The 24,351-nt window shown below is 35.2% G+C and overlaps 1 protein-coding gene across 20 annotated transcripts in view; it reads right to left on the bottom strand.

Annotated features, from left to right (window-relative positions):
• The window catches only part of MYCBP2 (MYC binding protein 2), a 191,338-nt gene that overhangs the window by 54,918 nt on the left and 112,069 nt on the right, over positions 1-24,351 (bottom strand). For 14 of the 20 annotated variants that reach the window (XM_080612121.1, XM_080612132.1, XM_080612134.1 and 11 more), the window contains 13 exons: positions 23,988-24,075; positions 21,512-21,564; positions 20,102-20,274; positions 19,613-19,757; positions 18,319-18,531; positions 16,614-16,669; positions 16,091-16,206; positions 15,459-15,556; positions 11,434-11,550; positions 10,526-10,666; positions 4,343-4,417; positions 1,986-2,210; positions 940-1,072 (listed from right to left, as the gene is read on the bottom strand). In XM_080612121.1, the coding sequence (XP_080468247.1) occupies positions 940-1,072; positions 1,986-2,210; positions 4,343-4,417; positions 10,526-10,666; positions 11,434-11,550; positions 15,459-15,556; positions 16,091-16,206; positions 16,614-16,669; positions 18,319-18,531; positions 19,613-19,757; positions 20,102-20,274; positions 21,512-21,564; positions 23,988-24,075 (1,633 nt within the window). The remainder of the gene's footprint in view (positions 1-939; positions 1,073-1,985; positions 2,211-4,342; positions 4,418-10,525; positions 10,667-11,433; positions 11,551-15,458; positions 15,557-16,090; positions 16,207-16,613; positions 16,670-18,318; positions 18,532-19,612; positions 19,758-20,101; positions 20,275-21,511; positions 21,565-23,987; positions 24,076-24,351) is intronic. The other 6 variants (XM_080612136.1, XM_080612137.1, XM_080612124.1 and 3 more) reach the window with 4 other exon arrangements.

Raw genomic sequence — 24,351 nt, 5'->3', positions numbered from 1 at the left:
GTTTCTAACATGGTATCCCTATGGACTGGATTGTAAAAGTCCTACTACAGGGTTTTGACCTCAAAGTCTGGAGCTTGCTTTTCTGTTTTTCTGTGAAAACAATTATGTACTTGGAGACATCTTTCAGTAACAGTACAGAAGTATCAAGAATCTGAAGACAGACCTTCAAGAAAGGGTCCTATTTAAATTCTTCCAAACTTGGGAATTCTTTCTTAAATCACAGAGGAATTTCAGAAAAGATGAAACGACATCTAAAAATACTAAAACTAGAAAAGACTAAAAATACACAAATACTGTGACATTTAAATTTAGGTTATATTTACTCAAAATAAGTACTCTTGAGTGGAAATTTCTGCACACTGCTTAATTTATTAACTTCACAGAAATAATTTTCTACTGGAAAAGCAAACAGCCTCATATTAGAACAGGAAATTCTGAAGTTAACAACTCTAATATTGAATAAATACGCTTTCAACAGCAAGGCATTGTTCTAATTCACAAATACTTAATTTCTAGAATCTACTTGTGCTCTTTGAACTCCTCAGAACTTGACATTATTAGACAGAACCAAAAATGGAGTATCTATGACTACAAAAAAGACACTGTGCTAAGTATTAAGAAAACACTCTTCCCCTGTCCATAATTCACACATTAAAAGCTCCTGGTTATTCCCCTTCTTTGCTGAATGAAGGATGGTTAAAATTATGATTGGTAATTGGTACAGAATAAAACATGGGGAAATATTTTAACTATTCTTTTAAAAAATATTTGAAGTATATTTCTAAACAACTTTGAAGTCCAACTGTGTAAAGTAACTCAAATGAAAAGTGTAAATTAATGTTATACCTGTTTAAAACTCAGTTCTGTCTTTACTTCTTTGTTGCGTTTAGATTGCTCAATTTTTAGTAAGTTAAATTAAAAAACAAAACAACAACTTGCCATCTTCATGTCGGAGATACTGGTTTCCACCTCTGTCTCTAGCTAATGACCATGCCTCGCCTTCATCACTTTCACAGAACTCTACCATGCTGTTCTTATCCATTTGCACCCATGTACCTTCTGAATTAGTCACCTGATGCACACACATAAAAAAGCGCAATTTATTGACTTTTCAGATAATTCAGTAGCATTATTCAGCAACTTCTTATAGTACATGAAAAAGACACTCATTCCAATCTTTATATTACAAAGGAAATGTAAAAAAAAAGTTTCTTAAATTAAGGCCACAGGCTGAGGCAGACTGAAGTACCAAATCTACTTATGGCACATTTACAGTTAGGAGTATTTACAAAAATCTTAGACCTGTTTATGTTCAAAAGAAGCAAAACACCAACACCACAAATTCAGAACATCCAAAAAAAGCCATATAAAAACTTGAAGGAGATATTCACCAAAATATGCCTTTTTATTGGTGGCTGCAACAGTAGAATTGTAATACCAAGCTCTTTACGCAAAGTATGTACAAGTACTAATTTTTTCCCTGACGTTATATTTAGGAAATAGCATGACACACTTCATCCTTAAGCCCTTCTTAACCATAAAATACCACAGCTGGGAATAGTAACAACAGTTCAGCAACTGAACAAATGAGAATACAGAGAAACAGGATGTGTTAATTGGTTAGATCCTAGAAAAAACATCTTTTCAATTAAACAAAATTCTGTCAAAGAATATGACAAAAAAGTTAGACACGAAACGTAATTTTGTAAGGAATACTGTAACATAACAGTAACTGTAACAGAAATACATAAGCAAGCATATGCAACTGCAATACAATTTTAACATTATTCCAATCAATGCATACAGCTAAAAGGCAAAAGACATAATTGCATTAGTACTTATAATATAAACCAAGTTCATAGGTTAGTATTTATCGTGAGGGTTGGAAAAGCAAACCTGTACAGGGGCAGATTCTTTTGTTGTGTTTACTACTGTTATATACTGGTATCTATGAAGACATGAACTGAAGCTACAAGGATCCATACCTCGCCCACTGCCTTGACTTTGTTTCCCAGAACTAACATTCCAATTGGGATACCTCTAAGGTTAGGGCAGCTTCTGATGTTGTGACCTGATGGGCCAGTCTTCACTACCTTGTACACTCCAGGTCCACCTCGAAGAAATGGCATATCTTGTTCTTGCATCACTGCTTCCTGTGGGCAGTGTGAATTTAGGTCTTTGAAAAAATCATCAGTATTACACCTAGATTCCTGAGAAATTAAAAAAAAAAAAAAAAAAAAAAAAAAAAGGGCAAAACAAAACAGAGTAAAACCTATTAATAATACCTTTGAACTCTTTAGGTAATAAATACTTATTTTAAGACTACAATAGCTAAATTTCAAAGCTAAAAGAGGTACTAGTTATATTGCTAATTTTAATGTGCAACAATGAACAACTAACTACTAGTAAGTTGGATATTAACTGGAAAGTCACTGCATTACTCCTGAAACAAAGATGGTATAAACTTTACCATCTATATAAAAGTAGTATCTCATACCTACCACTATAGACAAATTATTTATTCTAACCACTTTCACTAAACCTCGTCTCACACTGACACTTATCAGTATATACACTTTCTTCCTGCTATATTTCTGAAATTTTGACAAAAAGTTTGGGGCTGCGTAAAGGGAATTTGAATATTATCTCTTCCCAAATGATATGCTTTTTTTTGATTTAACATTTAGAATACACTGGTAATTTAGAGTAAAGACAAAGAACAGCAACACCATGGATTCTTAAATGCACATGTCAATATTAGTGCATATTTATTATTTTCACTATGAGAATAAAAATGGTCTGCAAATTTATTTCACCTGGTACCAATTACAGAGAAAATCTATACTGAAATCTGAAATGAGAAAACAATTTTTGAGTTTCCTACTGAGAAAAACTGGTAGTTACTGAAAGGAGAGAAATATTAGTATAAATTTTTCAGCCAGCCATAGCCTGAAGAAAAGGTCTCTTGTACAGAAAAATACAAGGTACTGGAGTAAAGTAATGCACATTTTTTTTCAGAAGAAAGCAAGTAAGAAGCAGGAGCGAGCTCTATTATGCTTATAATGCAAGTATTGGCTGCTTTTAAAGGAACAAGTGAAAGTTAAGAACTAAGAAATGCCCTACAGGATGAAGCCGGTGGATCACCTAGTCCAATTTATTGTGTTTAGCAGTGGCAACAGGAGATGCTCTTTATAATTAGCATACAAGTCCTTAATAGTCTTTTATACACCAACTACATTTAGTATCTTTTTATTATGGATGTTGGAGGCTATTTGCTATTTTCCTTATTATTTATGAATCTGATTTCTATAAATTTGTTTAATTTCTTATGAATGTGCTGATAATTTTTGCATCCACAGTCTGTAACACCTTCCATGAGTTCACTCCTTGCTTTTTAGAATACTACTTTCACTCGCTTTACACCAAACTTCTCTATTAATTAAAAAGAAAATAACATAAGTATTTTCTTAATCTCTTTAATTATCATACTTTCAGCTTTTTGGTCTGTGCACTATGTCCAGACTAATACTGCAGTCTTTACGAGAAGCCTTTATATAAACAATGAATCTGTTCTGTAAGTACCTAACTTTCAAAGCAAGTTAATGCAAGCTGAGGTAAATTGGTTCAATGAAAAAAAAAAAAAATAAATCAATCTGTATGTTTAAAAGACAGCTTAAATATTGTCTAGATTTTGACATAATAATAAAGCAGTTTGCTATATTGGGGAAAAAGATTCAGTGGAAAAATAAGTTTTTAAATCTCTAAACAAATACTGAGTGTCATCATCATTACAATGTCTTCTGAAAAAAACCCTTGACTCTAAATTGCTTCAGAGCTACAAAGTGATTTAGAGAAGCACTTCTGCAGATGATTTTAACTGCTTAACTGTACATAACATAACTTGTTCCTATCATTTTATAATTTAAAAATAAAAGGATTAAGAATGGGCTAAGTATTTATTAAATATTTGTGGCTTTCCTCATAGGAATATCATCTTATTAAATGCTGCAACTTAATGCGAACACCCCAATAACAAAAATAAATAAATAGGACATGGTGCATCAATGCGAATGAAAGCCTTTATTATGTTACTAGGCCATCACTCAATTTCTAACTTGGTTTGTTAAAAAATGAAAATGCTACTTATGAGTTAAGGAAAATTCAATAAGCTGCCCTGGTATTTTTTCTCATCCTAAAGGAAGAGACACAGATACAGCACTGTACGCAAACCTGCCATTTCCTGTAAAAATAATTCAAAGTAAAACAGACTTACGAAATTGAGTCATAAGGTACAATCTGAAAACACAAGATACAGAGTGACTGTTCCTGTCATTTAACTCACCTTAAGTGGTAAAGCTTTGGAAGTCCATGTAAAAAAGTCCAAATCCCTTACTCCTTGGCTAGCATTAAAGACATTCTGAGCAACAAAGTTTGAAAAAAAGACATATATCAACAAAGAAATGGGAACAGAGAAACACTGGAGGAAGAAGGTCAAGGTACTATAATGCAAACTTTCTCCGCATGTAAATTTACTGGTAGAATGTTTTGTAAAAGGGGAAAAGTTTTGCTTTCCTGATCAAGTCACCCCAGCCCATTGCTCACCATGGCAAATCATCCATTAAATAAAACCAGTTCAGTATGTCAAAAGCTCAAAATGGATGTAGTGTGTCATGCCATTTACTGAAATTAAGAGCCAGACATTCCTTATAAAGCTGGAGACTTTGTGCAGAGAAAAATCCCTTGCTTCTGTTACAATGAAACAGTAGTTGGTCTCACCACAAACCCCGGTTTTGTACTGCAAGATGGTCTGCTGTTCTGAAAGGTAATTTCAGCTATTGCAAGACAAATGCACATGGACTTTTAGTCACCAAGTCAGAACTGAATAGATGAAGAAGGGCTAAGCGCTCTGTTGCTGAAAGCAATTCACTTGCACAGAATGATTTCACCAGTTTATACATCAATACTGCGCTCCTCACCAGAGCCAAAAATTTCAGAGTGCTGTAAGGAGAATACTAAGATTCATCAGTTTCATAAAATATAAAATGCATTTATTAGTTCGTTATGAACTATCATAAACTAAATAGAGCTGACAGAGAGACTTCATTAATTTTATAACAAATAACAAAAACTCTAGAAATGAGTACTGCTGTTCTGTGTATTTTTTCCTCCCACAGAACAGCTAGGACAGCATTTATTAATCACTGGAAAACATGAAAAAGAAACCATTTTCCCCCCCATAAACTAGTTTGTATTCATTTCAAATAATTTTTCACTTTTCCTGTCAAATAAAAGGATTAATAATATGTATACAGTAGTACCAATAATGGGTATTTATGACAGCATCCCTTTGGCACATCAAGCTTTTTATCTCCATGAACATGAAATGAAGTCTCTTTTTCTATCCCCATTCTGATAGGGAAACCAATTGAAATCACTGGACATCAGCCACTTTAAAATTTAACAGTAATTAAAGAAAAGGCAATGAACCCCTTTAAGCTGAAACAAGTACAAAACACTCTTGGCATGCCTTCCCTGTATTCCTTGAAAGACATTCACATGTTGAAAGTAAGTAAATCCATGCTTCTGTCTCATGATAGAAGCAAATCATTCAGTTATGTTCTGTTTGCCAAACATCTGTTTACAAGAAGTTTCAGTAACACAAATGATTTGTGCTTTTGTCAAACAGAGAAACTGTCAAAACACCAGCATTTCTTTTGAATTTTCAGTACCTCTACTTAAAATAGAAAGAGGTACCAATGCCCTAGTAAGATATGTTTGGGGCACCAGTGAAGGTGGTGAGGGTCTTAGATAGGAAGATTGGCAGGGTAAAGGCTTATCAATTTGAAATAAAACTACAAAAACTATAAGAAGCCCATGCTTGCCTAATGAGACTGGATTTCATAAGCATCCAACATAGATCAACTGACTGATTATATTATTTTGCAGCATGTCTCATATTTTGCCATAGACTTCTACAGAGAAATATGGACTACCTGTACATAAAATATTTAAGTATCACTTTAAAGATCTATTTTTGTATGTTGCAAAGCTGTAGATGTAAAACACAAAAGAAACCAACAGTAGTGAAATGGGGCCATGCTGGCTTCACAACACTAAGAAGATCAAGTTAGAAGCTCTCCTTTTGTGTGGGAGCTTTAGAGCTTCCTGGCTACTACCACACTGTATGTTAGTTTAGATGAACAGATCAGGCACTTTTTTTAGTTTTCATTCTGAAGAAAGTACTAAATACAAGCTCAATATTTAATCCTTATGCTACCATCTGCAGATTTAGTTTCTTTTTTTTTCCTTTCAAGCTTTCCCTTCCAAAAAGAAAAAAAAAAAAAAAAAAATTCAGGAATTCATACTTTTTTTCAATAACGTTTCAGGGGGAAAAAGAATACTTAAATTTGCCACCAAAAATTAGCAGATCATTGAGAAGTATTCAAAATCTCAATATTATTAAGATAAGCCTTAGCTTTGAAAAAAAACTCGACATTTTTCTCAACATAATCTTAATTTCCAACTGCCTTCCATCATGCCTAAGAGATGGTAGAAATCTCTTGTAAATGTCCTTCAATGTTTCTACAGCACACTCAGCTTTCTGAAGTTCTGTGACCAAACACTGCAGTCTATATACTAATTCTGGTTCTAAAAAATGCAGTTTCTCAATCCTGTTTGCCTTCCCGGTGGTTGAGGAATGTAATGATATAACTGGCCAGCAGAGTACAATATGCCTTGTAGTAAAGTTGCATAATTAAAATTAAGTAACAAAACCATATTTAGAATACGATTTATTAGAAGTCATGTTCCAGAGTTTAATCAAGATCAAATTTATTGCCTCCTACTGGGTACTGGTTTATGACGTTTGTACCTTTCTACTAAGTACCGTGTGTAAGCATAAGAACATAAATTTTTAAGGAACTTCACAAGTACTTTCTCAAAAAGTTAACTGAATATCACAAGACAAAAAGAAAAGTGACTACAAGAGATGGAAGCAGTTTATCCAAAATCAGACTCTATTAAATTCACAGTCTTGTAATCACATTGCCTACAATGGATTGGAAGCACAATTTCAGATCAATGGCTGTATAGCAGTTTCTCATGAAAGCACAAGAGCAACAAGAGGAACAGATTCAACTATGCAGATTTTCCAAGCAGGTAAATGACCACAGGTCAGATAAATAGTAACTACAATGCATCTCCACTATCCTAAGATTATTTGTCTTTAAATAGAACAGCTTTGGACAAAATATACAGAAGAAACTAATAATTTAGGAAATCTACGATACTCAATGTTTGTTGTACCATAAAATATGTAGTTAATGTCAATAAATAAAATGTAGATACAACATATGTCTCAAGAGGACAGGAGGCCAAAATTAACACTGCTGCAAAATGCTGGGGGTTTTTGTTCACTGTTCAATTAATACAGTGATGAAGCATTACAGCTTGCTTTTAAAAATATACTTTTTTACATATTTTAGAGAATGTAATGAGATTTTACTTAAGGGATGATCAAGATTTAGCAGAAAAAAAAGTTTCAAGCTGAGCTACAAAAATCAGGAGCTTACAAAAGAGTTCCTTGAATTTCATAAAGTTGTGTGGTGCATAATGCTGGAAAAGCATGCAGTAAAGACTAAGGCACTCACAAATAAGCCACTGAACCTTGACTTTTGTTCTGTGGCCTTTAAGAAAGAAAATATTAGAGAACAGTTTTTCCTTTCATTATTATGAATCAAATGACAAATCTTTATGCTTATAATAAATGACAAGTCTTCATGCCCACAGCTACAGGTTGGGCAGAGAAGAGATTCAGAGCAGCCCTGCAGAGAAGGACTTGGGGGTGTTGGTCGATGAGAAAATGAACATGAGCCGGCTTCAGTGTGCGCTCGCAGCCCAGAAAGCCAACTGTGTCCTGGGCTGCATCAAAGGGAGCATGACCAGCAGGTCAAAGGAGGTGATCCTGCCCCTCTACTCTGCTCTCGTGAGACCTCACTTGGAGTATTGTGTGCAGTTCTGGTGTCCTCAACATAAAAAGGACATGGAACTGTTGGAACAAGTCCAGAGGAGGGTCACGAGGATGATCAGGGGACTGGAGCACCTCCCGTATGAAGATAGGCTGAGAAAGTTGGGGCTGTTCAGCCTGGAGAAGAGAAGGCTGTGTGGAGACCTCATAGCAGCCTTCCAGTATCTGAAGGGGGGCCTACAAGGATGCTGGGGATGGACTCTTCATCAGGGACTGTAGTGATAGGACAAGGGGTAATGGGTTAAAACTTAAACAGGGGAAGTTTAGATTGGATATAAGGGAGAAATTCTTTACTGAGAGGGTGGTGAGGCACTGGAATGGGTTGCCCAGGGAGGTTGTGAGTGCTCCATCCTTGGCGGTGTTTCAAGGCCAGGTTGGATGAGGCCTTGGGTGGCATGGTTTAGTGTGAGGTGTCCCTGCCCATGGCAGGGGGGTTGGAACTAGATGATCTCAAGGTCCTTTCCAACCCTAACTATTCTATGATTCTATATATGGTCATAATGAAATCCAGTAGTTTCAGGACATGCTAAGTCCTTTCAAAAATTTGAAAGGATATGACAGATGCAAAGAAACCTTCCATCTAAAACTAGTTCAAAACACATCTCATTATATACAGCTATATTGTTTCAACAATTGCTTCTGTAAGACTTCTTGTTACTATGTTGGCCATTGCTTATCAGAAACTAAGCAAGCATGTGTTGTTTCACCTTGTGTCATTAAAGATGTAATGCAACTGGCTGCTTAAAAGAAAAACAGGTATGTCTATCAGCTCTTAATAGTCTAAATGATATCAAAACTAATTTACAACACCATTTAAGGAAAAAAAAAAAAGAAAAGAAAAAAGGGATTTCATTTGAAGTTTACAGAAGAGAATGAAATGTATGATAATTAAATGCTGTTTTTCACATTTGATTGTATCTGACCTACTTATTAGAATAAAATTAGAATTCTCAAGATTACATTACCAAGACTGAATGTTATTTATGACACCCATTTCCTTTCAGGCTTTTCTCAGGGAGCACAAGGTACGTTCTTCTCTAGAAGTAAGAGTGTACTAGAGCTATTTGAAAGTCATGCATGTGGTTAGCAGAAACTTCTTGCTAACCACATACATGACTGCTGAGCTCAAAACTATTCCCTTCAGCAGCTAAAAAAGAATTGGAAATAGTTAAACTAAAAAACAAAACAAAAAAATTAAATCTGACAATGTAATACTCATCCAGACTTACAATATTTACTGAAGTTAACTACTTAGTCAGGGTGAATTTACTTTTATCACTGGTGAACAGGTAAAATGCAACTGCTGCATACAAATATTAATGTTTTGTGGAAGTATAATATAGCAATTCTCATGTGCGTCAATTTCTAAGGCAAAACATTTTAAGCAAAGCTGAATTTCTGCCCATGTTTTCATATATTCTACAACAAATTAGATAAATATGCCAATCATTTGCTTCCCAAATACAGTATTAAAGTAATTCCCAAAATAATGAATAGTTTATAGACAAGACAGTGAATAAGAAGATAATCTAGTCACATCTTATAGAGTAGTTTTGGTTGTAAGCGACCTTAGAGATTATCTAGTTCCAACCCCCCTGACACAGGCAGGGAGTAACAGTGTCAGAACACAGACTGCAGCCACAGGGGATTTATGAACTTTCACAGTTGGCTACTAGCAAACAGTCCTGTTTCACTGGAACAGCAGCAGCTCACTCATACAAGATGACAAATCCGATCTAAATAGCAGTATTAGCAGTTAGATCAGGTTCTCACATTACCCTGAAGAAACCAAGGTACTGCCCATTTTAGGGAATGCACAAAACCGGATGAGCCAGAAACGCCTGCACTTTAACAGTTTTTCTGAGAAACACTGGTTTGGCTAATGTACTTTTTTTAAACTACATCTTGTTTCCAGAAAAGAAGTAATCCTTGAATTGTCGTGAAGGTGATCACCATTGAAGTTATTCAGTTACATTGTGCCTCCTCTTATAAATTCAATTTTTTACTCAAGTCTTGATGCTCTGGGAATCTTTGATTAGTTAATAAATTGATAACTCAAGGATTCAAGTGTGAAACTCAGCCTAAAGAACTTTCCCAGTTTTTTAAGAAAGCCTCAGCTACATCAATTCACTGCTGGCTGCAATACTCTTCTGAAATCATGGCATCAGTGGACCACTGTATGGACAATGAAATCTTGCATCAGAAACATCTGGTGCAGACAACAAACTAGTATGATTATACTTTTGTATGCTGTTATAGCAGTCCTTGAATTTTTGTTTCTTTTCTAGGACAAGAGGTTTCAACATAAAAGCCCCATACCTTTCTACACTCCACCCTCATTACACAACAGCCCTCAAAAATGCAGACACATATAAGGTAGTATTTGGTAACCAAAGTATTGTTTACCTCAGGACTCATTTGCAGCCTTAATTAAAGAAAGTCTTGTAATGAGGATAGAGTGTACCTTTTGGATATTTTTCAAAGGCACCTTTTACTTACGTCAACAGGTACCAGAAGGCTCTTGCCAAGATGTTGGTTAAAAGACAGACACCAGGCTTCAGTGTAACCATTCATGTTAGGAACATACTTCTTTATTGTCTCATCATTCAGCCTCAGCCAAACACCATCATCATTGTGGATCTATGGGAAACAAGCAACAAAAACGAGCCATGCCCTTCTGTAACTGTTCCAAAGCTAGTAAGGATTAACAGACTTCAGACAAACAGGCAACAATAGCAAGGAAGCAATGATCACCACTATGCTGATAGAATAAAGAAACAGGTAAAGAGAAACATCAACAAAACCAGAATTTCAAAGCAATGGGAGGCATATCTTTTTAGAAGGCAAGGTGCAAAGATAAATTTAAATCAGATCATGCAGTAATAAGAGTTGCTTTGAGAGAAGAGGAAAGTCAAGTCTTCATAAAGCTTTTTTAAGTTCCCCACTTGCCAGTTTTCCACTGTTTGTATAACTTAATAAATTGCAAAAATATTCCTTGTATATGAAGTTATATTGTAAAAACCATACATGCATAGTAGTCTAACACACTAGTGATCTTTCAGAAGTGTAAGCAAAAGATGTAATGAAAGTAACACCTACATCTGAATTTTTACATAGGGTTGAAATAGTTAAGGTATGAACACCTTAATTCTTAGAGATATTATTATAAGATGAACTCTAGGAATTTTGTTTCCTCTTATTAGTCTCGAAAGTTTGTTACACAGGTTTTCAAATAAGCAAAAGGAAATGACAGCTTGAAAAACTAAATTAGTAAATATTTAGATTTTTGTGATTTATACTGTTATGTTCTTAATTTGTGTATGTCAACATCTAAACATGAAAAAACATTATTTGCATGAATTCACTTCACATCTTAGCCCAATTTTCAACAGAAATTCCTTAATTACCTCGTCAATGAAAGTGATGGATCCATTGACTTTCACTATGCCTATTTGCTCACTCTGAAGGGAAGGGTGGCTACGGATACGAAGCCCTGCACTGTCCTTGGCCACAAATTTGCGAACCTAAGAGAAGCAAAGGAAGACAGTAAGGAAGAAAAAATTGGAACAGAGCTCTCGAAGAGTAAAAGAAGTAGGTTTAATAGATTCTGAAATGCCAGTGATGAGATGGCAGTCTTAAGAGTTACAGTTTGTTGCTAGTTTCCCATGGCTGCTGTGTGTAACTTCACTTTTTTACTATAACCAATAAAACCATAAAGTTAAGAAAAGCCCTGAAAGCGCATTTGACTCAGCCTTAGAAAGATCTGCATCATACCACACAATATTCACTACAAGCTTCTGACTCCTTTAACTGCTGCCCTCCATTCATTTTACTAATTCTTCCAAGTTTCAAGGGTTTTGACTTTTCAAATTTAGTATTTCCAGTAACTGATCAGCCTGGGATTACCACTTCTCATTTGTGCTGTGACAATATCCTCTTTAGTCAGCTTTCTGGCCAGAATGTGTATATTTTCTTTAGCTATACAGTTTAAATAGCCATTTAAAAATAGAGAAATAACAGATCTTTCTACTTCTTTATTTTTCAAATAGCTCTTTCAATAGTTTCTCCCTTTTTCACAGGAAGGTTAGATCAGATGCTCCTTGTAACTAGTTTGATTTACCACACCCCCAAAAATCTCCTAGTTGTCATTCATTATAATTTTTTTCACCATTCAAACATATTATCAGGCACCTATCCAACAGAGAACGAATGTAAAACATGCTTTTGGTCTTTGGTTTTAAGAAGTGTGTATATTCTATCCATGTAGTATAAAGCTTTTCTCTTGTAAGGTTAATTTCAAACTCCACAGACAAAACTGAAAAAAGTATCAACTGTAGTATAAACTCTAACTTAACATAAAGCACAGAATGGTATGGAAAGAATAAACTCAGGAAAGTGTCATGAAAGGTAACAGCTAAGTGCCTGATTTCCCCCCTCCCCCCAAATAAACTATTTTAAGAAATGGTATTTATTTTAAAGCTAATTAAAAAAAAAAAGACAGAAATGTGAAGAATTTCAAATGGAACTTACTCCAGAATGTGCAAGGTTTTGTTTACTAACAATCCTGTTACTCCAAAGATCTAGATTTTTCAACAGGCAAAAGAAGGACTTACAAGGTCCCTGTAAAAATGTAAGGCCGAATCTCTGCTAACAGCACTCTCAACACAGAAAGGCCCATCAACAAAGCCTTGCAAATTAGGGTCCTTGCATTAAAAAACGTTACTCCAGAAAATCATATGATAAGAAGCTAAAACTTCAATTAAAACCTTGAATTTAGAGGAAGAAGTACTGGCACTCAAGATGTGGATACGCACAGGCCAGGAAAGAGCATTTTTCCCCTTTGCAGCAGCTAACTAGTTAATAGAAAACTTCAAGCTGTAACTACAAACGGTTTAGTGGTCAGATCCACTAACAGACAATACAACAAAAAAAGAGATGGAATTACGCTCCATTTCTGATCATCATGAAAAATTTAATTGTCTGAGTCTTCTTCCTGATATAGCACCTCTTTGACTGGAATATTTCTCTATAGTTCAGTAACTCTGCCCTGTAACCCTCATAACCAGTTCATAACAAAATGGATTCTGACTAAAGAAGTAACTAATGCAGAAGTAACTAATGCAGAAAGGCTCAGTGATTAAGGTACTGCAGTGCACAGCAGTTTTCAAGAGATTTGTTGCTGTGGTACCAGACTTGTCACTTCCAATTCAGCTAAATCAGAACTGCTTCTTTCCTCTTGGTTCCAGCTACTCTGAATTACATTACATAGCATGAAAGGTAATGCTTCCCTCAATGCAATGTGGAATGGAATTTTCTTCATGTTAGTTAATCTAAGTTTCACAGCCAATGAGGAGGAAGCAGTTCCTATGGGTCATACACTTCAGGCTGAATACAGATCACTATGATAATCTCCTTTAGCAACTTGGATGGACAGGAAAAAACAGATTTTCATCTGACTTCAAATAGCAGAGAAAGAAGTCTTTACAAAATTGTAATATGCTGTATTACCATATACTACTCCATTTTCATCTTGCAATTCAAGTAAGGTTTGACCACAAAATTGGAATGTTCCACTACCTTAATGAAAATATTTTGGCATTTCTAGTCAAGAACAGATCATCTCTGAGAATACACTGTTAGTGTCCTTTGGTTATATTAAATTTCAGGCTGACAATGAAGAGGAAGAAGCTTCTAACAACGCCCTTTCTCTCAGCAAAACGTGATTTGGTATATTGGCCTTTCTCTGACTAATACATGTCTAATCTGTACTCTTGGCTTCGTATACATGTATCACAGTACAATAATTACCTTTCTGGATTATTTCTAATGCTACCCAAAGAATTCATACACAAAGAATTATTCTAACCTGGTTTGTTATGTGATTATGTGATTTACCATGAAAGGTCTAATGCATTTTTGCAGCAGGCTCTACAGGCACTATATAAAGCACAGAAAGATGGCTCCTTTTTCAAAGAGACTAGCGCTTGGAACAAGAAACAAGACATGCGAGCAGAAGAAAACAGGGAGATTTTTAAACACTAAGTAATGCCTCAGAATACCAGAGGCCTAACTTTTGTCACGTATTTTTAACTGTCATGAAGACTGTTACTTGACAGAATGTAGCTGCTATTGTATGAACTAGTCATGTCAATTTCCACTGCAAAAATTCAAAAGAACACAGCACTTCCATCCAGCAATTTATCTCATCTTAGATCAGATGTCTCTCTCACTTTGCTGCCAGCAAACACATATGATGATCAGCTTGGATAGATATCATTAAGTTCTGTGAGATGAATCTCACCCAGTAGGAACTGGAAGTTTTAATTAAGATAATGAAGTAACCAGAGGTCTCCCTTCCAACAGAAGGGGGAAAACCTAAAAATATTTTTTTGGGGGAAAAAAAGAAAAAAGAAGGGAAATAATGCAATGAGGGATAAAAAAACAAGTGTGGAAACTAAACGCAAATATTTTTATTTTGAGGTGTGGGTGCAGGGAAAAGAATCTAGTTAGTAGCACAAGCAGATGCTGGACGCATTTACAGACTGGGGAACTGTACAACAAAGCTGCTGACTCCGGATTATTCAGAAAGCTGTAAAACAGGTAAATCAGGATGTGCTGTACAGGTAAGAAGTTGGCAAACACCCAATTGTTTTTGTAATCATGCATTTCTTAGCCCCCTTTGCAGCTGTACCAAGACAGGGAAGGATAACTTCGTGGTATTTCAGAATTCCACATCTTTTAATACAGGTTTCTTCATTGAAAAAAGGATTTAATGACTCATTTAATACCCTCTCCTTTGCATTTAAGAGGAAGTGGCATTTTCCTTATAGCACATTTTCTAGGCATTTTCCTTATAGCACCTTTTGGCCTTCCTCTGTTATTTATGTCTACTTTAGTCCCTCAGGGTGGAACGACAAGGTGAAACGGGGAAATCAAAAGCTACAGAAAGAATAACTATTAAAAATAAAATCATGATGTTCTAAGAAAGGTAGATATTACTAAAGAAACTATTTTTGGATTTCATATTGACTGAAGAAGATCCTTATCACAAAACAAAATCTTTGTAAAGCCCTTTATACAACTAATTTCATAGTACAGTGTCAAAGAACTAATAATAGTGCAGAATACAGCCTGTGGCTTTCATAATAGTTGCACAATATTTGTGCGACAAGCCAAGACTAAGGAAGTTTCTGTTGAGCTTCTAACAATTTTATTCATGGATAGACAGAAAGAAAATGGAATGAGTAGCTTTCACTGTATCCAGTATATTCATTTCATTCCATTTAGTACATTAAAATGGTTTCAAATATCCTTAAGTCCTGCAGAACTGTAACATGGTAAAGTACGTAGTAAACAATAAAATCCCACCCCAAGGTAACTATCTGTTTGTGTTTGATTGTGGAATTTGGTGGTTTTTTTCAGTTCTCCAAACCTTGTTTGGCTGAGGCTCTGCTTTTGGTTTAATAAGTTGGGTTCCTGGAGGTATCATTCCTTTTGGAGGATCTTTTACTTTCACTTCTAGTCCAGCATCTATAAGCAAACAAAGACTAGGTTAAAAAAAAAAAACAAAAAACAAAAAACCAACCCAAACCAGATGGATATAACCTCAAGTAATAATCCTAACAGAAATTCTCTCAGCAATCACTGTTAAAGACAAACTGCAAATTAATGGCCTCAGTAGACCTTTTTTGGGGGGAAATCTTTCTGCAGCATGCTATAGTATCTCATAGTATAATCTCTAGGACTAGCAAGACAACTTAAAGATTTTAAGCAAGGAAGAAACCCAAAGCATTTAAAAATTAGTGCAAACAATTGAGACCTAGGGTAGAGTCTCAATTAAGACCACACTTTCTCAGTTTTCCACAGTAAAAGTGATATTATTTTCTCCTGCATGGTCAGGAACAATTTTCCCTTTCATTTGGTTCTTCAGTGGGTTGCTACTTGGGTGCTAAGTTTTGCTATGAACTGTAATAACAAGCCTTGTGAGCACCAAGACATACATTTATCAGTATACAAAGTGGATATAATATAAATTCATGCTTACGTATAGTGAAAAATAAATACCTATTTCAATGCCATCTATAGTAACATGAATGGTATAGAGACCAACAGCTCCAGGAGTCCAGTTTGCACAGTATGTACCATCATTATTGACTCTGATCAACATGTTTTCACTGGGTCTAGACATAAATAGAACAATTGACACAGTTAAACAATTACTGTCTTATTGTAAACCATCTGTAGTACCATTTTTTTGTTGTCCAATGTACTAAGCCCTTATTTATTATGAAGTTATAACTTCCTATGCCACATTTATTTACAGCAAATGATGAAATAATACATTCAGAGAGAAGATAATACAAATAGGGAATCAACACTAGCACAATTAAGAATTAACGATTCTAAACAAAATCCCTAAATTTAAGAAAAAATATGCAAATTTAAAAAGAAAGAAAAGAAGCAATTTTTCTGCTTCTGCCCTTAAACAAGTTTACCTGGCAATCAAGGCTTGTGAATCTGGGTGTAAGCAGAAGTAACAGGGCATTTTAATTAAGTCCCTATCAAAAAGGGATTTTTTAATGTTTACCTCTTTGGTGTTGGCGAAGCAAAGCGTAGCTCTTCAAAAGAATAATTTTCATATGCCTATGAACAGATTAAATTCAACAAACATAAAATCAACAGTTACCAGTTATAGGACAGTCATGAATAAAAGAAAGCAAAGTATTTTCTCAAAGAACATAGTAATCTAACTTTACACTCACCAGAAGCATTGGTCAGGGAACCAGAAACAAATTCCAAAGCACAGACATATATATACATACATGAAAAAAAGTATCTTCACTTTCTCTTTAAAACAGCCATTATTTAGATAATAAACGCACGTATTGCTAACTAAACGTTTGCTCACAGTGAAGTCCTTGAATCTATTTTCACCTCACACTCGTATAAAAAGCCTTTGAATGCAGGTAGAGAATTGGAAACCATGTGAGGATAAAGCAAAGTATGTTGTAGGTCAAAAACTTCAAACCAGGCCAGTGGATTTATCAATGGAGTTTTCTTTCTACTGAAAGTGAAGAACATATTCACTCTATATTGAGGTGGCATTTCCACAGATTGCCACTACAAAAAAGACCTGGTTCACTTGCACAGTTTCCTGTGAAACTAATGCAAGGAAAAGCCCCAGAAGAAGTAACTGATGGTAGTCCTAGAATTTCACAGAGTCCCTCAGCAAGAAATCTCTCTGGGCTGCAATGGTTGCTGAGTTATACAACTCCTGTGTTAAATTAAAAACAACAGGGGAAGAAGAGGTGTTTAAAATGTTCAATAACATTTGAACATAGATGCAGCTCAGCCATTCTGGGTCTCTATACAACATGTCATAATTTTTTGTCATGAAGTGAGAAGCTGGAGTTTCTAATCATATTTGGATGTTTATATCAAGTACTGATACAACATGCAGGCTGGTATGAAAAGGTCAGAGGACATCTGCATTTTACACTACCATGAATGTACTTGGTAATGCAGGGAGGGAAGTAGAAGAGAATGTTTACACTTTCTTGAATCCGTAAAGTTGTTAATAAGCTAATCAAATACAGTAGGTAACACATTTGCATTTCCCAAAATGTCAGACAGTCCTTAATTTAAGCAGCAAAATATCAGCTCTCTTGTGAATTAAAAAAAAGATGTTGAAGTTTTGGATGCAAAAGACTAACCTGAAAGGAACCTCTGGAATATTCCCCAGGAACATGTTAAATAAAGAAGTTAAGCATATTTCAACAAGAAGAGAGAGCTGATCCATTTGACAACAGCTAATTTCAACAGATGCTGTTTAAAATGTCATGCACTGATAGAGAAATCATGACTGTTTTTACTGTGCTGAGCTCTGATTTTTTCCCTATGTTTACCAGTTTTAGTTTCTAATACAGATTCACTGCAACACTCCAACTCTATATGGATATATTGCTTTTACTTCCCCTTCACCATTTCAGTAGCTGTTTTCACTTCTCCTGAGTGATTCAGACTAGCTTGTTAATCAGTACGATTCAAAATCAAAGACAACTTTTCTTTTAAAATGCTAATCCAGTTTATAACGGCTTTAGAGTTCAGGCAATTGGATCCTTTTATGCATCTAATTTTCTGCTGAACTTAAACATAACCAAAGTAATTTGCAATTAATGTATTTTTAGATTGTGACCAAAACCAAATACACCTTTTTCCTTCTCATTTACATGCCTTTTCACACTTTGAACGCTGAATCTTATAGTTACATTGATGAAATGACAGTAATTTACCTTCATCATTGTAATAGCAATATATCGAGCTTCTTTTACTATCATTGGCTCATAGGAAGAATCTAGCTTTGGTGAAGGAAGTCCTCCAAAGGTCATATCACTGCTAGGGGACGCAGCTGTTGCAGGACTCCCTGGTATCCGTTGTACCTTTTTAGCTTGCTCTTGTTGCAAAGATGTTTTTTTCTGAGACACAGGAATAGCTTTGACTTCTACCTGCAGTAAGATGTGGAATACAGAAGGTGATTCAGGGAGAAAACACACACGTTGTTTTTTATATCTGATAATGTACAGTGATAAAGTGCTCAGGGAACTCACTATAAATCCAGCTGTGTCAAAAACCTATGTGTCTACACCAAACAATCTGCAAAGCCAAGCATCTCTGAACAATGTAAACATACATGAGAGAAGCACTCAACTGACTTGGCACATGACTAGTAAAGGGGCAGGCAGTGTGAGTTCTGCCAGCCCAGAGCACCCCCTGGGAAGCAGCATGTAGTCTGGTTTGCTTAGTTAAGTTTTCTCACAACTGAAAAGCCTATGGACTAGGAAAAGAGCCTTTCAAACAAGTACACACATTTCAGAGTGCATCATCAGGACCTGCCAGATGTGGGTCAGCACTGGCGAGATTGGATCTTGTCTAGCTCTGCCACCCTAGTTTATCAGCACTGTACATTTATACTGTGCTCTTTAACATTATTTTAACTGACTTTATTCCCCAGAGGTACCACAGACCTCCATCAGTGCAAGTAACACAGTCAGCTGTACATAGTTTGCTGAGGGAGAACAGACTACCTGGAAAATAAGTTTATGCATTACTCTTCCTAAATCTGCAGTAAAGTATGTTTAAATACTGCAGATTTCACACACTTTTATCAAAATTTGACTTCATTCACCAAAGGTACTTCAGTGGTTTGCACACCGAAAGAGTCCAAAAGAATGATTAAATGAAGGTTTCTGTTACTTCAATACGTTTGTGAAGAAACACAATAATTAAGTTGAAAAATGGATTCTTATGTCACCTTACACATCACCCCCATCAAACATTGCCTACAACTGATTATTTCCATATGTACACAAGTGTAGCTCTTTACAGACAAGATATAAACTGCAGGAAATGGTGTTGGCATAATACAGAATTTGATAATGTTGTGGACTTAGAGGTAAGAAAGTCTGACTACACTGAATTTATGAATGCCACTTTCTGCCCTATATGAGAGTATTCTGTAAGTATCTACAACAAATACTAAAAGATGGCACAACGAAGCATAAGAGTCGTCAAGATTACAGTAATTACCTTCATATTAGGAACATGAACAACATCCCCGTACTGGTCTTTTGTTTGTACGGTAATAACAGTTGGCCAACCACATCGAATGTCATCTTTATTCAAAATCAATGATGTTTTTTGAGGATCAGCATATGAATCTGGCTGAAGCCACCTATAGCAAAGAAAATCACCTAACATTAAAATCCCATATAGCCCCTAAAAGAAGATAAATTCTTACTCTGTACAAATTTGACTTCCAGCTAAGAAAGGATACAGAACGTCTGAATACATAAACTCTTTTACCCAATATATTAATAGAAACAATACAGCCAAATAGTTTTATTTAACTAATATTTACTGTAACTGTTAAAAGTTCTATAGCTGGTTTTATAGACATGCAACAGTGCATAGGTTTTAAAATTTAGCAGATAATGTAACATTTTCTACTTTGCCGTAAAACTTACACCGTACAACAATGAAGCAATGGGTTTATTCATGCAGCACACAAACTTTTACCTTGCAAGTCGTCCACCACTTGATCCTGGTACACAAGCAATGAAATCCTCCAGAAATGACTGTTCATTGCTTTGTACCTGAAGTGGAAGATTTCCTTCGAGAGCTTCCAAAATGGTTGGGGAGTGAGACAGTGCCAAGCCCTTCCCAAGAATGCCAGAGTGAGATTTGCACACCTGTGGTTTTTTGCAGAGGTTGAGGTGGGGGTGAAACGATGGAGACATAAAACAGCTTTTCAGCATCTTACATGTAGGCATTCCCGTAATACGACACAATTACAGACACTCTGAGCACTGAAAACCACTCAAGGAGGAGAGGAGTGGATAAACTTTACTCTGATGGAAGTTATAAAAATAAAAGTCATCTCAGTCTATGAAACAATAATTTGTTGAAGGAGATTAAATGATCTTGAGTTAAGGGAGAATTTCTGGAGGAAACAAAAAGGTAATATGAACTTTCATCTTAAGAGTACCCTAAACTGTGACCAGAAGAATGAAGAAAGCCATTCTGAAAATGTGACCAATGAGCATGTTCCAAAGGAACACAAAAGGCCACAGGTACAACTTATAAAGAGGCAGATCTCTTAAAGAAAGAATTTTTTTAATGAGATAAAATAAAATCCTTTCTTTGCAAGACGGGAAGTAAGGTGGGAAGATACAAGAAATACTGAACAGATAGGACTAAAACTGAAAATCCATTACTTCCATGCACCCTCTTAGCTCACATTCTGAATTAGAACATGGTGGGTCTAAGAGCAGACTGCTGAAAAAATATTTCTTCCAAGGAACATCTGATTCTTCCTAGTCAGTTTCTGTTTACTATTCTGTCATCTAAGTCCTCTGCAACAGTGTCATGCAGTAGCACTGATACAGTTTTTAAACAAGTACTGTGACAACTGAATCTCAAAACAGTTGCCCTGAAGATAATAAGGAAGGAGAGAGAAAGTGAAAACTCTTTTCACTGTTCATCATCAGCTAGGGACTACAGATGGGGAGTTACTGACTAGCATTAGCTACCATTACAACAAACAAAATACCATAACCAAACCAGGACAACTGAAATACTATCTGGGGACTTGCTAAATGGTACCACTCAACTGAAGAGGTGATTTTATTTCTGCAATTACGAAGACATGTAAAGGATTAATTTTGGTAACATTTAAAATTTCCTACATAGTGTGACTTCAGCCAAACACTTAGATATATTGAAATATACTTGGTAATATAACTTTCTGTGTAATAATAAATGCATTTTTCTCTAAGTGAAGCTATAAAAAAAAGATTGAATGTAAATACTAAACTTCTGTAAGACTTTCTTAAACTGTTTTATAAAAAGGCGGATTCCCTCCTATTATATAAACCTTAAAAGTGATTTGCTTAAGAATGTTGCAATGGATAAAAAGCTGCAGTATACCTGTAAGGCAGCCTCTTCAAGTATCTCAAGATCTTCTTCAAATTCATTACCTGCTGTAAAAATATAAGTATCTATTTTTCATAACAATAACACTGACACTTATTTATATATTATATAATGTTAAATTCAACTCTGTTTAGTGGAACCTTTTATATTGCAAAATTCAAGCTTGTGTGAGGATGTGCAATATTGTTTATCCAGCAATTGAGAGATGAGTATTTTCAAGTAATACAGTAAACATGCAGTACTGTGTAGTTCAGTGCACAAGCAAAAAAGCAACTGTTGTTTGCCCAGAGCAACAATATATGCTACACAAAACAAAAAATTGGTACTTCTTATCTCCAAGACAGTATGTATGGCGAATCTTTGGATGTGACTAGAAACATTCAGAAAAAGGTATTAGCAGGTCAAGATAGTTTCTGGGAAGCAATACTAACTGCTCCCTTTTACAAGCTTACCCTAGTATTTGAAAACCTGAAAACTGCATAATTTTGTTAATTATGATTTCTCCTTAAACCATAAAACTCAAATACATTCTATTATACAATACTTCTTTCTTACAGATGCAACTTGAAATTCTGATTCCAGGTTGACCAGAATTGCCAAACACAGTCTTTTAACAGAAAAGAAAACCAGATAAGGTTACCATATTTCTACTCTCTCTCAAAAGCATGTCAGGAAATTCTAATAGTCAGAAGAGAGAAAAAGTAGGGAGAATAATCAAGTCCTAAGGTATTTTTAAAATTCAAAGAAATAGAGATATATAAAAACTCTGTTCTCAGAAGTAACTTCTACCAAATTTGAAATGCTAGTAATTCCTTGCTAGTAATAATGTTAAATATATTTCCACATTGCTGTTCAAGTTTGATCTTTGACACAGATCAGATCTCTCTTGGAAAGAAGTATCTTAAATTTAAAAATTAAGAGAACCGGCAAGGATGAAGCGTGACCTTCTGAACAACCAAAAACTGTTGTAAAAAAGCAGCTGCCACTGCTGCTTAGAATTAATCTGTTTTATTTATTCACAGGGTCTAGTGGTCTTGTAGATTAATTTTGTAATGAAACAATATGTATGTACGCCATTGGCACTGTAATATTATCAGGGACACTAACAGAACTTGGCTGAAGTCCTTAAGTTGGTGTAAATGGTCAGATAAATCAATTACATCAGTACTCCAGAAACTATTTGCAGGCCAATGCACCTATGCCTCCTCTCCTGTAGGTCTTACACAACCACACTTTTATAGATATTTGAGACTTGAGGAAACTTGACTGCATATTTTATTTCAGATTCCTTCTATCTGAAAGCATACAAAGCCAATCTATGTACCACCTGCATTCAAAATCAGAACAAAACAAAAAACAGCTTTAGAGAGAAGTGTGATGCATTAGGAAACCTGGGAAATTAAGTTAGGATTTTTTTTTTTTTTTTCATATCAGAATGTAAGTATAATGGATGCTAGGTCAGTCAACAAAACTAAGGAGTTAATGGAGCTGTTTGGAGGATAAGAGAAGAGGACACTATTAAAAGTACATTATTGCCTTATACTTTTGAGAGAGAAATACATATCTACCAGCGCAATCGAGGTGGCTATTTACAACATAAAGAAATTTGCACATTCAAATACACAAGCAAAACACCAAGTAAAAAAAAAAAAAAAAAAATACTGAATTAGGTTTTGTGGTTATAACTGAACACTGATCAATGCCTTCCAGCTCATTTATACACACTTCAGTCTCATTAATATTTGAGCTATTGTTTGTGCTCCTAAATTAAGATGATCAAAAAGATATCCTATTATATATTATAAGAAGTTTTCCTATACACTAATGTTATTTAGGAGGAATGTTATTACACAGAATATGGCAGTACCAGTAGGAGTTCTAATTCAATTTTCATATATATTAGTTTTCATAAACTCATATTTTTTCTTACATTTTAAATTGCATTTGGGTTACTGCAAGCTTATTTGCTGCATCTGCTGTAGAACTGCTGTTTTGGGGTTTTTTTTAATTGTAAAAAATACACCTACAGCAGCAATATTTTGGGCTATGAGGTGAATGGTCACTTTCAATTTTTAAACTAGCAATTTTAAATCTTGCAATTCAATGCTGCAGGTATTTTACACTCAGAAAGGTGTGGAATGCAGGGGAAAAAACAGTGAAAGAGAAACACGAATAAGATACCTGCACATTTGTGAAGTGCCACGAGGAAGCTGTAAGACATAGCTCGTACACTGATACATTACCTGTGGATGGGGTGAGTTGGTTCAGATTTAAATGACTAAGTTTTCCTCCTCCCCATACATATTTGAAGGGAACACCACTTTACTATCTTGTTCACTTAATTCAGTTTTAAGAATTAATTTCATATGATTATCTCTAACTAAAAGCAACATTAAGTCTTAAAGGTGGTATTAATTCAGAAAACCCAAAGCAGTGATGAAATAGCGAAGTGTATTCTTTGAGTACTTACCAATAGGAAGTGCTAGATCTTTCTTCATCAAAGCTGCTGCACATGATCCTCCTAAATTTGCCAATTCCTTCTCCAGCTGAATAATACCCTTCAAATTGAAACAAATTTGAAAACAAAGTGTGTCTCAGAGAATAGGACAATGAATATGTTTCCTTGATACTACTTTACCCTAAGAGAAAGAGTATGTGTTCCAGTTTGAAGTTTCTCAGCAATATACTGTCATATTTTGCTGTGACATGAGACAGGGTACCAAAATTTTTAACATTAAAGACAAAGGAAACTTCCTAATACAAAAAAGGGCTACTCATACATTTTCAGACTGCAAAGCAATGCCTCTTCTCAGCTGTACCACACAGGCTCACAT

Source organism: Psittacula echo (assembly GCF_963264785.1).
Source record: "Psittacula echo genome assembly, chromosome: 3".
NCBI classification, from domain to species: Eukaryota; Metazoa; Chordata; class Aves; order Psittaciformes; family Psittacidae; genus Psittacula; species Psittacula echo.
This window is presented reverse-complemented; position numbering and strand designations above follow the sequence as displayed.